General features: G+C 45.5%; 1 protein-coding gene across 1 annotated transcript in view; it reads right to left on the reverse strand.

Moving 5' to 3' along the window:
* The window catches only part of LOC130383899 (netrin receptor UNC5C-like), a 117,327-nt gene that overhangs the window by 42,139 nt on the left and 55,491 nt on the right, over window positions 1-19,697 (reverse strand). The window contains exon 2 of the mRNA XM_056591791.1: window positions 2,884-3,117. Within this exon, the coding sequence (XP_056447766.1) occupies window positions 2,884-3,117 (234 nt within the window). The remainder of the gene's footprint in view (window positions 1-2,883; window positions 3,118-19,697) is intronic.

Genomic DNA, 19,697 nt, shown 5'->3' on the forward strand with positions numbered 1-19,697 from the left:
GCAGGTAGATCGAGGGGAACCAAAAGGATAGGGGGACACACAGAGAATAAGAAAGAACGAAAGAAAGACTAAGAGAAAGAAAGAGAAATCAACAAAAGACAGACAGACAGGCGTAGAGAAACAACCAACAAATAGAGAGAATACAAGGCTATGAAGCATGCAAAGTGAGTCAAAAGAGAAAGGGAGAGAGAGAGAGAGAGATCCGTCATTAGAAAAGTGACTCAGAGAGAAGGAGCGAGGAGATAAAGTAAGATGACGGGGGATGATGATCTGTGGGACTTAAACAGCAGGATGTATGGAAGGAAAGTGTCCCACATTGATAAGGCTCTCAAACTAACAGCGTACTTACTGCAGTTCCTGCCTAGGAAACCAATGAGTACTTACTGAGCCATCTAAAAAGTTGATGATAACACAAGATTGCGTGCAAGATTGTGTGATTGTGTGTGCCTGTGGGTGGGTGTGTAAGTGTGTACTTGTTTGTCGACTAACAATTTATTCCGCTCTGGGATTTAAATTTAATCTAAATGTATGCTTCAACATAAAACAAATTTGGACTATAAGTGAATTTCAATGATCATGTTTGGTTTCTTCAAAATATAATTTGCACTGTATGAAATAAATTTGGCATTCAGAGAGATTATTGATCCATGCTTGAAATATTAACAGGTTGTGATTAACGTAATGTAATTGATATTGTGGCTATAATTTGACTTTTTTCAACACAAGACAGATTAAACCAACCGCCAGATCTATCAAACGTGTACTCTAAAAGTGAATCTAGCGTTATTAGCATTGAGTCAAATAGAGAAGGGTCTACAATGAAGTTCACTATCTAGACAAAATGACCAAGACTGAATGACTGAAGAATAGGTGACGATGGCTGCTGATGTTGTTGTATTGCACAGGGAGGACAAAGGAGTAAGGGAATAAACACTGTTTAGAAAAATCCCAATGCTACCTCATTAATTTATTCACTCTTTGTCAGAGACACTCAAACTCAAACAATCCGAAACATAGAGTCAATACCAACACTCCTTTCAATCAATTCTAACTTATTTTAATATTTTGGGTGTTGGGTTATGTATCTTTGTGTCAGGGTTTGTACACACAAGTGTGTGTGTTTGTGTGTGCGTGTGCTTGTGTGTTTGTGTAGCTGTGTATGTGTGTGTGTGTGTGTGTGTGTGTGTGTGTGTGTGTGTGTGTGTGTGTGTGTGTGTGTGTGTGTGTGTGTGTGTGTGTGTGTGTGTGTGTGCATCATCCCAAAATGTTTCTTCCTTTTGTTGACTTTTACTCTACTCTAGTGTAGTAACTCATGTGTGACAGCTGAATCAGGGGAAACATCAGACTATCCTGCTCTGTTGCCTCTGTCTGTCAGGCTCAGTGGCCTGGCACAAACCCACTAAACAGTCAGGACAACAAAACAAAAGGCAAGCGGAAACACACACACACACACACACACACACACACACACACACACACACACACACACACACACACACACACACACACACACACACACACACACACACACACACACACACACACACACACAAAAACAAACCAATGCACAAACAAACACACCTGAACACAAAACAAATATACCACACGCAGATACTCACACATTTGCATACCTGAACACACAGACATGTGAGTACCACACAAACACACACACACACACACACACACACACACACCGTACACACACCGTACACACACACACACACACACACACACACACACACACACACACACACACACACACACACACACACACACACACACACACACACACACACACACACACACTCAATAATCTGCAACAAACCCTTATTCCAGTGTTTGCTTGTATTGCAGGCATTAACCCACACTGGTGTTGGGGTGACAGAATCAAACACCATTGAATGTTCCCTCAAATAGACCTTTCCTATAAAGAAAATGGCAAGTAGGAAGTTAAAGACAAACACTGATTAGCAATGTTAGCATTGCTTTGGTCAAAGCAGCATTGTTTCCTATACAGATTATTTTATTTGGCAAATATTTAAAGAAAGGTATTCAAAGAAAGCCTTCAGCAGAATTTAGAGTGCATCTTGAAATATATCCAGCTTGGTTATGGTTGGAACAAAGCCAAATTCTTTGTTTCAGAGAATGTTGAGGTAAATATACAGTAGACATGGATATAAGTTTGTTTCAAAATATATTGTTTTAAATCCAGAAGACACAAACTACGAGATGAAAAATGTGCTGACGAGGAAAATGAAACACAATTCCCATTTGAGAGTCTGCGCTCCTCCTGGCAGGAAGCTCAGCCCAGTAGGAGGCTGGGAGGGACAGGACTGCAGCAGTATTCACTGGGCCTCAGCCAGACACACACAATGTGAATTTGTGCCTCTGTGTGTGGGATTGCTCTCACCTATGTCTTGACAAAAATGTCCTGCCCTGCATATCGCAACCGATCAAAAACAAATACAGCAAAACATGTTCCCTGTGTTTGTCTTTGATCGGTTCAGCAGGTGTTCATCTTTCACTGATACGTCTTGCTATTTTGGGATGCGTTAAGGGAAAACCCCAGAAAAAGGGTTAAGGGTTCGATCTCCAAACGCATACAATCGCGTTGAAATGATTATTATTATTTTAAAAAAAAAGAAAAACATTAAATGTTTTATACAACAGCGGGATACATATTTGACCATTATTTTCGATTTGAATATTTTGTTTACCTTTTGTAAGCTCTCAGTTACAAAGAGTTTTTTGGAGACAAACGCTGAATAAATCTTTTCTGTTTTGGTCAATTTGTTTTGGTCAATGGTTTTTCTCCATCATGGGGCAGCTGTAGTCTGCGGTCCACCCCTGTCCCCCCAATGTAGGGGGCGTGCCTCGGCTCACCTGAGTTCTCGTCCACCCGCTCCTCCACGGTGTGGTCCTTCTGGTGCACCCACTCGCTGTTGCACTTGAAGTAGATCTGTGTGGCGGGCGTGGCCTTGCAGTACAGGTTCACCGGCTTGTTCTTCACGATGTAGCCCTCCTCGGGCTCGAACAGGAAGTGGGGCAGGGGCTCTGGGGGGTCCGAGGGGAAGGTCTCGGGGAGCTCCCTCAGGCCCAGGAAGTCGTCGTCGTCGACTGGTGAGAATGAGGAGACGGAGAAATGAGCAGGAGAAAGAAGAAGACTGAAGGTTAGGATTAAGAGACAGATGGACGGGGACGAGAAGCATGGCACAAATGGACGTGCCGGACGGACACACAGACAAACAGATGGACACAAAGACATCCAGATGGGTAGATGGACCGATATTCAGTTATCGGCCGACAATGAACCTGTTCTATGGAGAACCGCTAAACTTCCCAAGCAAATCCTCCCACACAGTAGGAGCTTTATTGACTCGCCCTCGGGGCTGGTGATGTCAGTTACAAAAGGGAAATGTTTTCCCTCCAATTATTCATTATCTCTCAGTGATTCGCAGATCTCAGCGTGCCAGTCCAATCTTCTCCGCTAAATCCATTATTTCTTTTTTTCCACGTTTTTATGCCAATGACTCGTAATGGTTGTCTGTCGTTTTTCCAAGTCGCAGATTTGTGGGAGATTACAACTGTTCTCCCCCGTCCCCAGCGCAGTCAGAGACACAGGCCTTAATCTGTATCACACCGAGGCACACTGCGCCAGCTGTCCTGCTGTTCTCAGGTAGGTCAAACCCCCCCCCCCCAGACACGAAAAACACAGTGGATGTCGGAAACAGGGGCGGATGGTGTCAAATACCGCCAACAGAAACCAACGCAAAGCAACAAAAGGGACACCTCACAGAGAGGATGCCGGAACTAGTGATTATGCACAGTGTAGGGGGAACCAAAAGACCCCTCATGAAGTGCAGTAACCTGGCTGCCAGCAGTGCACGACGTTGGGCATCTGTTCCCGCCTCACCTCTGACTTCCTACGCTCCGATTATGATGCCCACCTGAGGGACGTTTGGCTGCCAGGTTGCCACGGTAACCATAACATAGACGAGCAGGTAGGAACGCGGAAGTGCACTTAGACCGAGTCGAACGCGGGCTCTGTCAAATGCACAAATACACATGCACTCAAATACACACACACGCACGCACACACACACACACACACACACGCACACACACGCAAACACACACACACCTGGCTATACACAAGCACTTCTTCTAGCCGGTAATTTTCCCCTACTCCATCATCATCAAGGTTCATCTGGGCCAGGCTGGTCAAAGCTGATTCTGTGTGTTAGTGTGTGCGTGTCTGATTGGTGTGTTAGTTTGTGCGTGTGTGATTGGTGTGTGTGTGTGTGTGTGTGTGTGTGTGTGTGTGTGTGTGTGTGTGTGTGTGTGTGTGTGTGTGTGTGTGTGTGTGATTGATTGGCATGTGTGTGTGTGTGTGTGTGTGTGTGTTTTTATGGCTCTCGTTGGTGAAGTGGGTGACTCAAAGAGACCTTTTTATAACAGTGATGTCTTGGTTCAAACTCCTTCTTCTTTCAACACTGTGCATCAACGATAAGCGTTAGAAGGTACACACACACACACACACGCACGCACACACACACACACACACACAAATATGTGTGCACTAATTGAGTGTGGTGTTGCTCCTTATCTAAAGAGAATGGCATTGGCCCTTGGGCTATGAACTAAAAGCAGCTTAGGAGTGAACTAAGTTAGCGGGAGACAAATCAGGAAATATGAGCAGGCGTTGTCCCCACTTTGATGTCACGAAGCTGACATTTTATCTCCTCCTCTCTGTAATTAGTCCTCCCTCTGTCTCCAAGGTTGGAAATCGGGAGACACTTTCTCTGTATAATTGTATTATCTAGGGGAAATGTGCCTCTTCACACCCTCCCTCTCCGTCTCGTTGGCTTTCTCTCGCTCACTCTTTATCCTTCCTTCCATTCTCCATTTCATCAGGATTCCTTCCTCCTCTTTATTTCCTCTGCCATTACCCCACCTATCTTAGTTTAGTGTTTCAACCTTTTCTTTATTTCATTCCTTATTTCATTCCTCGTACACTAAACCAATCTCCGCATCCACTCCAGTGGCCTCTCTCTTTCTTTGCCCTTTTTCTTTCCCCTCCTCCGTCTTAATCTCTTTATTTATTTTTTCGGTTTGTTTCCCGCCTGTTCTCACCGTCATTCGCCGTGTGCAGAGCTCACGGGTTCATTGCTCTGAAGTGACAGCCCTACATTATTGATTGGCCCCGTGAAACATGATAGGCATAGAAGACAGAGAAAAGCGGGGGTACAGACATAGCCACATTGCCGCCAGTGGCCTACATTCAAACAGATTTTAAGGCGTGTTGAAAAACTAAAAGCCATCTTTGTTTCTGTACTTCTTTAACTTTTTTTTTATTTTCTCTTTCTTCTCCCGTCTTTCTTCTTTCTTTCAACTATTCCCAGCCGCAGCCCACTCCACCATCTCCTGTTGATCCCCTGTCCTCTTTTTCCTGCAATCCTCCCACGACACCATGCAGTGTCTCTCTTCTGGGTCTCTCCCCTTCCTCATCTCCCCACTCCATCACACCTTCTTCCCCGTACCACTCCGTCACTGTGTCCGACAGACTTACTGGCCAAATGTTGTCATTCATAATGGATGGCATTAGGGAGAACAATGAACGTGCTTTGATTTACAGTTGGTTGCAAATCATTATCCCGCGCAAAAAGCCAGACCCACCCACAGTGTAAGCAGGGAACCAAACGAGCTGGAATAAACTGATAACAGATCATCAGATGGTTAGCTCAAAGGCTGTTATCAACTTCACTTTCTATCAACAGCCTATATCTGGAATGATGGCGTCTTTTGGAACTCCTTGACAAAGATATGGGCAAAGATGAGTATGTTTAGCCATATGAATACAGATTCAATGCCCCATTATGGTTTGTATTCCAAAATGATTCAAAACAGAACGGATAGCAGTATTCAGAACCCTGTTGTTTTCTGTGTGTGTGTGTCTGTCGGACACAAATGCTATTTTGTGTATGTGTGTGTACGCATGTGTGCATGTGTGTTACTCACAGGTGTGTGCGTGTGCATGTGTGCGTTTGTGCGACTTCTATCATTTATTTATTGTTGTTACCAGGGCACCAGTTTATGGTAAATGTTATCAGTGCAGGAGCCTGGAAACCATGAGCTCATGACATCTCTTATCAGCCAGGATCAGCAGCAGCTGCACACTCGGTCACACACACACACAGGGAACAGACAACTGAGAAAACAAAGCTGGTGTGATCACTATCTCAAACACTTATGGAAAGCAGCTCAAGTCCCAGGCATGCAGGCATTGCATTTGAGTTGACACACACACACACACACACACACACACACACACACACACACACACACACACACACACACACACACACACACACACACACACACACACACACACACACACACACACACAGCAATATGAAAGCATTGGCGTGAATGATTTTGTGAAACACTGAACAAATTTGAAATATTTGTAATCGTTAAAGAGAAGCACATTCACCAATCAACCCTCAGTACATTGCAGCTTGATTATTGAGTAAGATGAAAGAAAGTGTGTGCGTGTGTGTGTGCGTGTGTATTGTGTACATATGTGTGTCTGTGTGTGCGTCTGTGTGTGTGTGTGTGTGTGTGTGCGTCTGTGTGTGTGCGTGTGTGCGCGTGTGTGTGTGTGTGTGTGTGTGTGTGTGTGTGTGTGTGTGTGTGTGTGTGTGTGTGTGTGTGTGTGTGTGTGTGTGTGTGTGTGTGTGTGTGTGTGTGTGTGTGTGTGGACCATGCGTGAGGGGGTTGAGCTAAGTGTGTATTTAGCATTCTAGAACGGCATCCTTTCGGCTATCAGGGGGCCAACATGAGTCAGTAATCGAGATACTCAATTGCAATCTGCTCACTTACCACTTAATGTGTGTGTGTGTGTGTGTGTGTGTGTGTGTGTGTGTGTGTGTGTGTGTGTGTGTGTGTGTGTGTGTGTGTGTGTGTGTGTGTGTGTGTGTGTGTGTGTGTGTGTGTGTGGGCACGTACACAGGGGTGTGCGAAAGTGTGTGCATGCGTGTTTGTTCTTGCGCTTTTGTGTGTAAGAGAGAGGGGAGAAAGTCAATGACCCGGCTCTAATCAATGTACATCAATAGCAGCGCTTGCTATCTTTTTTTGCTGTTCAGTCAGTGAGTCTCCATACCTCCTTCTAGTCCATGTTCTAGAGGAATTAAATCTTAATAGGCCATCTGCTGGGGACAGCCTGCATCCCAGATAGGTTGCATATGGCCTGGAAATATATAAATAAAACATTGAAATCATGACTCGGAAATGTTGCATGTCGAGTGTCTATGCTGAGAGGGCGTCTACAATGGATTAACACCCACAAACATGTTGTTTAATCCTTACTTTTGTTTCAATTCACTAGAAACAGTAGGAATACAATTGGTAACTAAAAAAAGCTTTCTTCTGAATGAATATATAGCTGAACGTATTTATAAAGGGGAACCTTTTATTTTCCCAACATTGATCAAATATTATGTCTGGGTGAGCAATTAATATCACTTGAAGTGATATTGAGATCAAAACAACTCGAATTGGTGTTGCTGTGGGGTTCCAATTAATGACAGGTGATTAAAAATTTTTCAATTGACTAATTCATTCATGCACTCACGAATGAACTGTCCTGGATGGCCCGCTGCTTGAAATGTAAATATTTAGACTTAAACGCAGCCACACATCTGCGCTACACACCTTCACTGACTCTACTTCTCCTCAGTCTCTACCCACTCTCTCTCCCAAACTATTGCTCTCTCTCCCACTCGTCCCTCTCTACCTCTCTTCAGTGGACAACATATTCTAGCTTGAAGCATCATCGACATAATCATCCTCATCCTTCAGATATCTCTCCTGTCCTCCGAGATATTTCTTCACCTGATACGCACGAACGAGAAAACAAGAACGTGGACTGGATGACTCAAGGCACCCGTGTGTGCTTCATTCCATGGTGACCTGATTCCTTCAACAAGTCGAGGCTGAAGTGGAATGACAGCTGGAACGAGGAAGGACAGGCTCTGACCAATGACCTGCCCCACACCAAGCGCATGTGGCAACCGCACAAGGAAACAAGCATCGATCCAGCATTCTTCCAGCTTACCTTGAATGAAAGAAATGTAGAGGGACATAACAAGAGGAATAGAGCAGAAATGAAGAAAGACCAATAGAAAGAACAAAGGACGGCGATGAAGCCAACGAGAAAGAACAAACAAACGAAAGAAAGTAAAGCAAGGGAAGAAAGAACCGACTTATGTACTTTTTACCTCGGTTTCAAACATTAGCATGTCATCAGCGTATCATGATGCATATCTGAGAGCAACCATTCAAGCAAAGGAAGCAAGGAAGGAAGCAGGGGAAAGGGGCTGAAAGAAGAGGGAAGGGGAGGACGGGAGAGGAAGGGAGAGGAAAGGAGAGCAGAAGCTCGCCACTGAGAACAATGCAGAGCGGTTGCGGGCACATAGTTCGGTCTCCATGGAAATAACGAGTGTGAAGGAGGAGAAACAAGGGGGGGGATTCAGAGAGTTGGGGGAGGTCATTGAAGCTGAAATTGATCATAGATCCCTCCCCACTAAACCATATCTACAAACGAACCCCGTCAGCTCGGGAGAAGCAGTAGGTAAACCCCAGTGGACACGGTGACACAGTTCCAGATCGGGGTGTTGGTGGTGGTGGTGGTGGTGGTGGGGGTGGGGTGTTGGGCGGGACGGCGGTAGTGAAGGGGGGTACTTAATCATGTATCCCGCGCGGTTCCTCCCCACTGAACAGGGGAGAGGGACGCCCGAGTCCCCGTAGCTTGGGTAGCGAGCATGGGGTGGGGTTGATTGAGAGAGGTGCTACTGCTTCGATCTTTTACCTTTGCAGTAGGTATACCGGGCAGCATCTACTGTACCTCCCCCTCTCCCCCCGACTTCCTCATCCTCCAGACCCTGCAGTCCTCTTCTGGAGGATGTGAAGTAGGTCAAGGGACTGAGGAGGCCTGGGTAGTAGTAGTAGTATTATTCGCTGCTTTAGGGCAGCTTTTTTGGCCCACCTAGTGCAGCAGTTCAGTCACGCCATGCCAAGACCGCACCGCTCCACACAGACGCAAATGTATTGAGTTATGCATTACTCTTCAGACCCCCCCCCCCCCCCCCCCCCCCCCCCCTCCACACACACACACACACACACACACACACACACACACACACACACACACACACACACACACACACACACACACACACACACACACACACACACACACACACACACACAGATAGACCAACACACAGACTGGCAGAGACAGGGAGACAAATACTACGCTAAAGTAGATACCCATAAAAGAAAGACAGTGCAGCTGCAGCCTATGACAGAAGACAAAAACCTGCACATTAACATCACCAACACAAACGCGTGCACACACACACACGCGCACACACACACACACACACACACAGACACAACTACACTCATTGAAATGCACGGTGGCGGCAGCAGCAGGGGAAGGCTGGCGCGGTGTGTAATGTTATCTTACAGATGGGTTCTGTCTCCGTGCGCCCTGCCTGAGGGGAGAGCCGGGCTCCGCTCCCATTCATGTCGCGCTATCACAGCCCTGCATCACTGTTAATACAGCGGCCAGCGCACCGGCCCGCCCCATTAGAATATCACAACAGCAGCCAGCCACAGAACCCTCATCCGAAAGGGGGAACGTTCGACTGGCGGGGCCCGCGCGCTTGATACCACATGAGATAGAATAACGCCATTGATTTGGAACCTACTCCCACTGCAACTCTGCTAAAACGGCCCGGTCCATGTGTTTGTACTTCTACCAAACTGTCTATACCTCAACCAACCGTTCTGTCGGTCTCTCTCTACCAATAAGGCTGTCCGTCTGACTTTTGATATTCCAGTACCTTCAAAGGACTGTGTGTGTGTGTGTGTGTGTGTGTGTGTGTGTGTGTGTGTGTGTGTGTGTGTGTGTGTGTGTGTGTGTGTGTGTGTGTGTGTGTGTGTGTGGGTGTGTGTGTGTGTGTGTGTGTGTGTGTGTTTGTGTGTGGTAGTATGCGTGTGTGTGTGTGGTGTGCGTCTCTAACAGTGCCAGCCATTCAGTCAGATGGGCTATCCGTCTATCCCTCTAATAGTGGCTCTGCCTGTCTGTCTGTCTGTCTGTCTGTCTGTATCTCCACCTGTTGTTCAGCATGTCTCCTTGCCACTTCCCCGTCTGTCCGCCTTATGTTTGTGTTTGCCTTGCCTTCTTGATTGCATTCCCCTCTGTGTGATGAACCAACTGATGTGTGTTTGCAAACCCCTCGCTAAACAGGGCCGTCCGTCTCGAGCGGGGCACTCTGCGTTGAATCAACAAGTTACCTACAAACACTGATGGTTGATCAGCCATGAGCCACACGATCTGTCACCTCCACTGTGTTGGACCTTGGCTGCAGAGCAATGAAACACACACACACACACACGCATGCACACACACATGGACACACAAATAGACACTACATACTATTGCATGCACACTATCGCAGAAATCGACACGCACACACATACGCACACAGTTAAAAATAGCCAAAAGGTTGAATCTGTTTGGGAAGGTCCTAGTCTTCCCACCTAGATTTGTTTCCCTTTTTCCCTTTTTTCATTTGATGATGATGACGAGATGAAGATGACTATGATGCGTGAGTAAGGTCTTCCGCAAGAAACCCTCATTCCTCACAAACCGCCCCCCCCCCCCCCCCCGCCCCTCTCTACAATCTACTCTCTCTTCCCCGGCTCCCATCCCTCTCTTTCCTTCCTCCTTTTCCTCGTATCCCATTCCTTCACCACTCGCCCCCTGGCCTCTTCTCTGTAGGGCTTTACCTCCGCCTTCCCCTCCTTCCCTCCATCCCTCTTCCGGCCCTTTCCATTCCCTCCACGACCGCTTCATCACAGATCCCTCTCTCCTTTCACTTTCCAACACCCCCCCCCCCCTCACCCTTCCCCACACGTTCCTCTCCTCTTCATTATCCTCCTCATCCGTGCTTAGGTCCCTATAAATAGACCCTCTGGAGGAAGGGGAGGGGATGGGGGGGGGGCATAATGGACTTTGTTCGGTGACCTTATTACAAAGACATTACTGATCTTCTGAACTCTTTCATACCTATGTTGTCATCTCTCTGTTTTCCCGCTATCTTTAGCACTTGTATGCCTTTATGTGCACATCCTTTCGATTCACACACACACACACACACACACACACACACACACACACACACACACACACACACACACACACACACACACACACACACACACACACACACACACACACTTCATGCAACATACATAAATGTTACATAATATATGTTACTTTATTCACTCGCTTTTCATTTGGGCCCGCATTCCAACTCAAAGGGAGCATCCTATTGTAAACGTCTATTTCCATAACCTTGTGTCTGGCGCTCCGTTCGCTCATCTCTCGTTGGGTATAACCTTCTTCTCTGATTTTTACTTGATCATTCATTCTCCCTAAAGGTTTGATATATCTCTCGCTTGGCTTTCATGTTGTGACAAATCTATCTATAAAGGAATGTGGTCATTTGAAATGTAGGTCTTTCTTCTTTCGTTGTTTTTCCTAAATTGTAATGAAAGGCATTATGCATGCATTAAAACGGACATCGCCTTGATGCCTGTGGTTCCAATATCTTTTTGAAGTCCATACATATATCTTTAAACATGTGTGTGTGTGTGTGTGTGTGTGTGTGTGTGTGTGTGTGTATCTGAGTTGTGTTTGCGCATTACGTGCTCCAGTGCGGGTGTTGAAACATCTTTTGAATACATTTCAATCGGTGGTAGTTTCAAAACTCTGACTCCAAGTGACAAAGAAACAAGTACATTAATGAAAATACGCAATCCCGCTGGTATTGCATGCATTATGTACCGTCGCTTCATGCATGATTCAGCACATCGGCACGCGATTTTCCGATGTTTGCTATTCATAGCGAGCCCTTTTCTCATGGACGATAAAAAATGCATAACGTGATTTATTGTTTCATTTAAAGCGGATTCGACATACATGTCAGAATGTACTCATGGTGTGTTCCTCGCCGAAGACGATACTTATGAGCACAAGGCTCACACATAATATACACGCAGCAGTTGGGTATTGGTGCCTTTGCCATTTTTGGCCCCAGTTTTTCAATCACAACTGAAATAAACACAACAACCACAGGCTCGGAAAAAGCCCCTGAATAATTGCTTGGGAAACCCAGGCATTCTGTCACACATAGGATAAACATGTAGACACAAAGGATGGACCGGGAATCAGTCGTGTCACTGCTTGAATGGCTGAGGGCCACAAGTGGTTGACTGATTGGCTCTGGGTCCCCGTAATTATCAAGCCTTTTCTTTGTGTGTGGGCGACCACACACAAAATGGCTCTCGGCAGTCAGTCCCTGTTTTTTTGGATGAGGAAATGGCCATCTATTCTGTCATACTTTACATCAGGGAATGCAATGGCTGGGAAAGCACAGTATTATAGGGAGGAAGCTCAGAGGCATTAATCAGGGCTTCAACCTCTTTTTGATCTCTTGTGATTCTTGACAAACTATGCACAAAATTGATTGTTCTCTTGTAAAGAAAAGATATAAACATATTCTTTTAAAAAAAATTGTTGTGGTTGTCTCTTACGGAAGGAAGAAAAATAATTGTTCCCATTCTAACATTTATGAAAGAGAAACTCAAGGCCCAGGAAAATTAATCAAACCTTTCATGATTTCTTGTGATACCAGACATTTTATAACATTTTCCCTCTAAAAAAAATAAATACCTCTGTCATGTAGGAGGAAAAGAAAGAAAACCAAATACAGATGGAATGAGAGATATCTTTTTCTCCCAAATATGTACATTGGTCAAAGGTATGTTCAACATATTTCGGTTTAACAGACCGCGCACCAGCCCACTGTTTATGCTACCCGATAACCCAGAGGAGCAAAGACATAGCAGCAGTTAAGCAGCAAGATTAAGAGTTCAGCTCACACAATGGTGTAGCAAACATGTAACTGCATTGCTGAGTGTGAACTTCAAGTTTTAATGAGCGATTCTTCTGATAATTTCATTAAAGGATACATTTAGAATTTCAAGCTAATGCTGCTCAACTCCATTAAGTTCTGTTCACCTCACAGCCTTTGTGCTATTAAACTCTGTATTTACCTTCCTGATACTAATCTCTAAGGAAACAGACGAGAATGGTGTAGGCGGCCAGGGTTGCAGGTTCAAATTGAGTTCAGCTGCCCCAAGGGAACAGGAACAGGGGAAGTTAGTGTTAATACATAATATATTTAACAGTCTAGCCTTTTATTAGTTGTCAACAAGTAGTTGGACCCCCACTTCAAGGTTAGCCCTGTTTCCGATGGTAAATAAAGAGAGGCCATAACATTTAAAACCAACAGCTTAATCGGATTTGACGATATATACAACAGGGATGCCTGAACTCTGTCTCTCTCGGTTATAGAATATTTTTTGTAAAGCTCTTGGTCACAGCTTCCAAGGCCCAGTACTGACTGGAGGAATATTAGCGGCCGGAAAGTCTGAACATTTAGGTTCAGAAAAAGGTAATTTGTAGTATATTTATTATATTTTAAAGTAAACGAAAAGAAAGCACTTGAGACCAGACTAGACTAAAAGTAAGTGATTTCCAACGAGGAGGAAGGTTGTCTCTGTGCACCGGACCTTTGCAGAGCTATTGACTGAACTGCTGCCACAAAGGCTACATTAGCAGCACTTGTTTAAAGTATACAAGTAATTAAACAAGGCAGGAAGCGGTCAAAAGCTAAATGGCCAAGGGGCAGATGTTTAAATGGCACAGGGTAGCGACCGCATTCAGATGTTTACACGTGAGTCAGTCTCGATATATACGCAAGCGTGAGGGCCCAGGCGGGGGGTTAGACTTACCGCAGCGCTTAGAACTGGTTCTACCCCGGGGCCGGCCGGTATGGCATGACTGCTTCTTTTCAGCAGGGCCCCACACAAGGAGTAACTACAGGACCCTATTTAGTTAACTGGGGTCAAAAGGTCAAGGGTGATGGGTCTTTTAAGTGTGTTTCGTGTGTGTTGTGTGTGTGTGTGTGTGTGTGTCTGTGTGTATGTGTGTGGCGTGTGTGTCTGTGTGCATGCGTTTGTGTGTGTGTGTGTGTTTTTATGCGTATGTGTATTTTATTGTTTTATATACAGGGCTGTCGGAGAATGTGTGTGCGCATGCCGTGTCCGTCTGCATCTTTGCGTTCGTGTCCATGTGTGCGTTTGTGTGTGTGTGCCAATGTGTGAACAGGATTTTGGGTGTGTGTCTATGCGCCATAGAGCAGATTAAGCGTTACGATCCAGCCGTTGAGTACAGGTGGATGATGGGGTCAAAAGTTGAAGTGCCACGTGGGCTTGCTAACTCCAACTCCTGCAACGAGAGCCGGCTCCACAAGTCCATCTGCTTGTGGTGCGCGTCTTTGTTAGCACGCTAATGAATTCCCCTTTATGGTTGATAGCATTAGAGGAGCTAGAGCCCAGCTGTGCTCAACTCAATAGGCAAGCACTTTCAAAAATTGATACGTAGAGATTATGGCTGATGGTGATAGGACTTCTGGACTACAGAGTGGCTATCACAATTATCCTTCCTTTTCATTTGCTAAACTGCTCTGTTTCTGCTCTGCGTCATGGGGGACTTAGCTAGGTTAGCCAAGCTAATTATGGGTATAACATACACACACGCAAACGTGCACACGCAGGCACGCACACACACGAAAAAAACTGTGGGTAGTTTGGGTCTTCTAGTGAACTGATCTGCATATCTTTCGAGGTTAGGAAAGAAACTGAAGCCAAATCCGGGGAAAAACTGTAGAGGGGGGGTTACATGCAGAGACGAACACAAACAGTGAGGGAGTCAGATCAAGCCCTATAGAGCGGTGAATCACAATGCTACACATCAGGATCCTTCATTATGGTCACCGACCCCACTTTTAAGGGTTCAACGCTTTTAACTTGACCCTAAATATACAGTAGCACTTTAGGTTCAAAACGACTGCTTCCAACAGTAGAATTGGTAAGCTGAATCATGTGCCGTGTATGCACTTTTCAGTTAGATGAAACACCTGCTGGTTTTTTATATATATGTTACAGTTTCTAAGACAATCACAAATACTTAAAATCTTCAAATTAGGTTTCAAATTAACGGGCTCTAGCTTTAAGCTGCCAGATGTGAAGTTAATGGGCCGTGGCTGAATATGCACTCATAAATAGGCTCACTTGTAAATGTTAAATAAGGAGTTAACCTGTACCGGTTTTAAGTAGAGTGAATTGGCCACAAGGACCATGTCATATTATTTCACAAAAAGTCAAAATTAATTCACTTAAAATGAAGATGGTATGATTTTCACATGAATATTTCAAGCAGTTCAGCACAACCGTTTTACAGTGTTTCCTATCTTAAGAGCATCAACTGAAACTCTTATTTTTATGTTTCAGGAGTACACCCGTGTACCTGGATAAGAATGTAAGAAGATAGATGGTGATAGATGTTTCAAATATGCATGGATAGCCTGTGGCATGGTGGATACTAACGCACCATATTATTGTCTTTCCTCTGGCTCCTCCATTATGTTCTGAAATATGTAAGAAAGGAAGTGAAGCATTATTCAGAACTTTTTCAAAACACAATGATAGAAAGTGCTTCACATACACGCACAATAAATGCAAGTGATCAATAAACCATGAAAAGACTGATACATCAAATTTAAATACAGCCCAATGAGAGACAGAACAAATGAAAAGGTAAAACCAAAAAACAACCAAAGGATACGTTCTTACAGGCTTTATATAAATATGGGTAAAACTGTTCAAAGACTCAAAGCAAGTGTAATAGATTGGGAAAGATGGTTGCAAGGGCTTGAACAGTGACACCCAATCAACCTTCAGCTTTGTGGTCTTTTGGTGGGGCGGATGAGAGATGTGAGGATCCAGAAGAGGAATGAGTAACGAGGAGATCACAGCTGTAACTGGGGGCGAGGTCATGCAGTGCCTTACATGCAATCGACAGGATCTTGTAGCTTATTCTAAAATCGTACAGGAAGCCAATCGAGAGACGCAAGAACACGAGTAATGTCGGACCGACGGCTAGTTCTTGTAAGGAGCCTGGCGGCTGCATTCTGAACTGTAAATGATCAAGAGGAGCTTGACTGAGGCTTCTGCAGAGGGAATTTCAATAATCCAGCCGGGGGAAAATGAATTAATAGGTCAAGATAGGAGACTGCTCCATGCTAAGCAGTGTGTAAGCAGTGTGAGTTTGCAGTGCTGGTGCTTTTTTGTTCCAGGTCGTATGGAAACTAAGCATTTGCATCCCCAACCCCCCTTAGACTTTGTTTGTTATTATTCTTTACTTCTTAAAAAAAAAGGGTTTCACGGTCAAATTAGATACGCATATGCTTGTGCACACAAAGACGCGTGCACACACACAGGCACACACACCCACACAGACAGACACGCAGTGAGGAGCTGTGACGGTATCAGCATGTGATTGTGACTGCTGTGATTAATGGCGTTCTGTGCACCACTGCGCAGACAAACTAGAAAACAGCACAAACATTATCATAACCCCGAAAGACCTAATTACTAGAATGTACATCCGACAGAGCTAGTGCGTGTGTGGGTGTGGGCGCATCTGAGAGTGTGTCTGTGTATGTGTGTGTGCGCCCGCGTGTGAGGTGGCGTGTGTGCGGGGTGTGTTTTTTCGCTCAGCGTGTGGGTGTATGGAGTGCGGCGTGGGGTGAAGAGGTGACGATGTGTTTTGGGGTGCGATGGGGTTGTGGTGGTCGAGGGGGTCTGAGCAGCAACGGAAGATTTATGACCCTGCGCCGTAATGCTATGCTGTGTGTCCTCTCTGTTTTTGTCTGGCAAGGCATTCAGGTGCAAATGAGGGATGGCAACCTACGGCCCTAACGAAGGTTAACGCGCCGGTGTGGTTTTGTACGTGTGCGGGGGCTCGCCGCCGCTTTGCTTTTGTGTCCGTTTGCTTTTTTTTTTTTCGGTAAAAAAGAAAAGAAAGAGGCATTGTAAAAAGAAAAGGAAAAAGAAGAAAAAAAAGAGACACGAAAGGGAAAAAAAAGAAGGCAAAAGAGGCGAGCACTGAACTGAACACCTGCCAATGAGCATCTCAAGTGGGCACTCGGTAGCTGAGACATACAGAACACAGCCAACATCTGCAGCATTAAGCTGGTTAACGGCCTTTTCACCATCGGTACCCACTGCATGTAGACCAAGAGTTGAGTGCCTAGAAAACCTGTTGCTCACCCCAAGGAGAAGAGAGAAGGAGAGGAGCAGAGGTGAGGAGAGAGGGGGAGGAGAGGAGAGAGAAGAGAGAAGATGAGAGATAATGAGTAGCGGAAAGAGGAGGAGAGAGAAGAGGAGAGGAGAGATAGGGAGAGCAGCGGAGGAGAGGAGAGAGGAGAGATAATGAGTTCAGAGAGAGGAGGAGAGGGATGAGGAGAGGAGATAGGGAGTGGAGAGGGGAGAGAAAATGAGTTCAGAGAGAGGAGGAAAGAGATGAGGAGAGGAGGGAGGAGAGGAGAGATAATGAGTAGATGAGAGAGAAGGAGAGAGAAGAGGGAAGCGAGGAGGAGAGGAAAGAGATGATGAAGAGGGGGAGATGAGAGGAGTAGAGAGAGGAGGATGGAAGAGAGACAATAAGAGATAATGAGAAGGAGAGAGAGGAGGGGAAAGATGAGGAGAGGAGAGATAGGGAGAGGGGAGGAGGAGGGGAGCGAGAGGAGAGGAGAGGGGAAAAGAGGAGAGGAGAGGAGGGAGGATGAGGAGAGGAGAGAGGAGCAGAGGCGAGATAGTGAGTAGATGGGAGAGAAGGGGAGAGTTGGGTGAGGAAAGATGAGGAGAGGAGAGACAATGAGATGAGAGAAAGGAGAGGAGAGAGAGGAAAGTAGAGAGGGATGGAGAGGGGAAAAAGAGGAGAGAGAAAGGGGGAGGGAAGAAGGGTGGAAGCAAAGGAAGAGAGACACTGCTAAACAGATTATAACCGGTCAGAGTTATCTTCCCAGGCTAGGATGACAGTGATACAAAGTACAAAGCATCCCTCCCACCAGGAGGATGGGTGTGTATGTGCAGTGGTGTCTAGAATACGTCATGCGTATTGACTGAAGGGGACGAACCCAAACATGACAGCCGTTGAACTACAAATGGTGACAGCAGCAGGCCCAAATCTGTTGTGACCAACCGACCGTATCGATTAGCATGACATGCACCACCAATAGGGAACTAAATCAGGTTAGAAACACAGTTTGGAAATTTGGTTTTAATGTTCTTCTTATGTAGTACATTTCCTGTACTGTCCCTTTCCGAATTAAATGTATTTGACCGGCTGAGAACGGAGAAATAAAGAGGTTAATTGGGGCTAACCAGCCTCCCAGCGGAATACATTTTCAATGAAATAGCAGAAAAACAGAAGTGGAATTCACAATGTATGGAGCTTTTGGAAATGTGGCAGTAAGCAGCGGCATTCAAATGTAGTATTTCTCAAACAGCAGTGCGATAAAAGCTCCTGTTCATGTGTGTGTCCAAACAAACAAATACGATATTTTCCCTACACACAAAATCAATGTCCATCAACACAAAAGATAAGGGGAATTATGAATCAGGCAGGATAGCAACAACAAGTCAATGTTCCCCTATGTCCTGCCACTAGAAAGCAAAGAGAGCAATTAACATATCCAAAATTCAATAATAAAAGCCCTGGCCCGAAACCGTCCCCCAATTGCCCATGAACTAAAACATGTGTGGAGTTGCAACAGTCAACCGCCATAATAACGTACATTAAGGTTTGTTATTTCTGATTTAAGTCCTACAGATGTAGAAAGGCAGTGTTTATTCGACATGCTTCCTTGTCTGGTGCACGTTGTGAAGGACCCCTGGAGTGTATGCAGACGTTTGATGTCGGGGGTCTGGACGGCAAAATGCTTCACATTAACTTGTTTCCGCTCATGGATAGAAAAGCAGCCGAGGAAATAGAGAAACGCGCCGGAGATGGGGTTTAAATGCATAGCGTATAGCCGTAGGTTAAGGTCGGAAATCGTTTTGGCTTGCTTTCTTGAAACCTGCAATAATGTTTGTAGTTCGTTTTCTACATACTTGTATTATAGAATGTTTAATTCAGCTGGATATCCCCACCCTGGATTGTAACTGGTTTGTCACATTTCTAAATCGGGATTCAATTGACGTCACATTAAATATGAATATTAGCATCCTCAAAACCTCAGCAGCCAGTGCAGTTTTAGCTCCCTGCCCTCACCGTCCTCGTCATGTTCATTACCGGAGGTGTCATTTCATGGCACTCTATGTGATACTGAAACACTCAGGCAGCCCTTTAACATCACTTTAAAATGGCCCTAATGGGAGTCCTTTGACCTACAGCTCTGCTGATGAGGTAACCCCGGCCATCGGAGTGCACACACACACACACACACACGCACACACACACACACACACACACACACACAAACACACACACACACGCACAGGCTCGACAAAAGGAAGGGCGGAAGGCAATCCAAATTGGAGATGAGAGGTGTGTTTAGGCGTGGAGCCAAGAGAGCTAAGCTGTGGGCCTGGGGTGGGGGTGGAATTGGGTTAGAGGTTGAGCTGGCAGAGATCAGTGCCCGTGTACGCGCAGG

The sequence above is a fragment of the Gadus chalcogrammus genome, chromosome 6 (assembly GCF_026213295.1).
Source record: "Gadus chalcogrammus isolate NIFS_2021 chromosome 6, NIFS_Gcha_1.0, whole genome shotgun sequence".
Classification (NCBI taxonomy): domain Eukaryota; kingdom Metazoa; phylum Chordata; class Actinopteri; order Gadiformes; family Gadidae; genus Gadus; species Gadus chalcogrammus.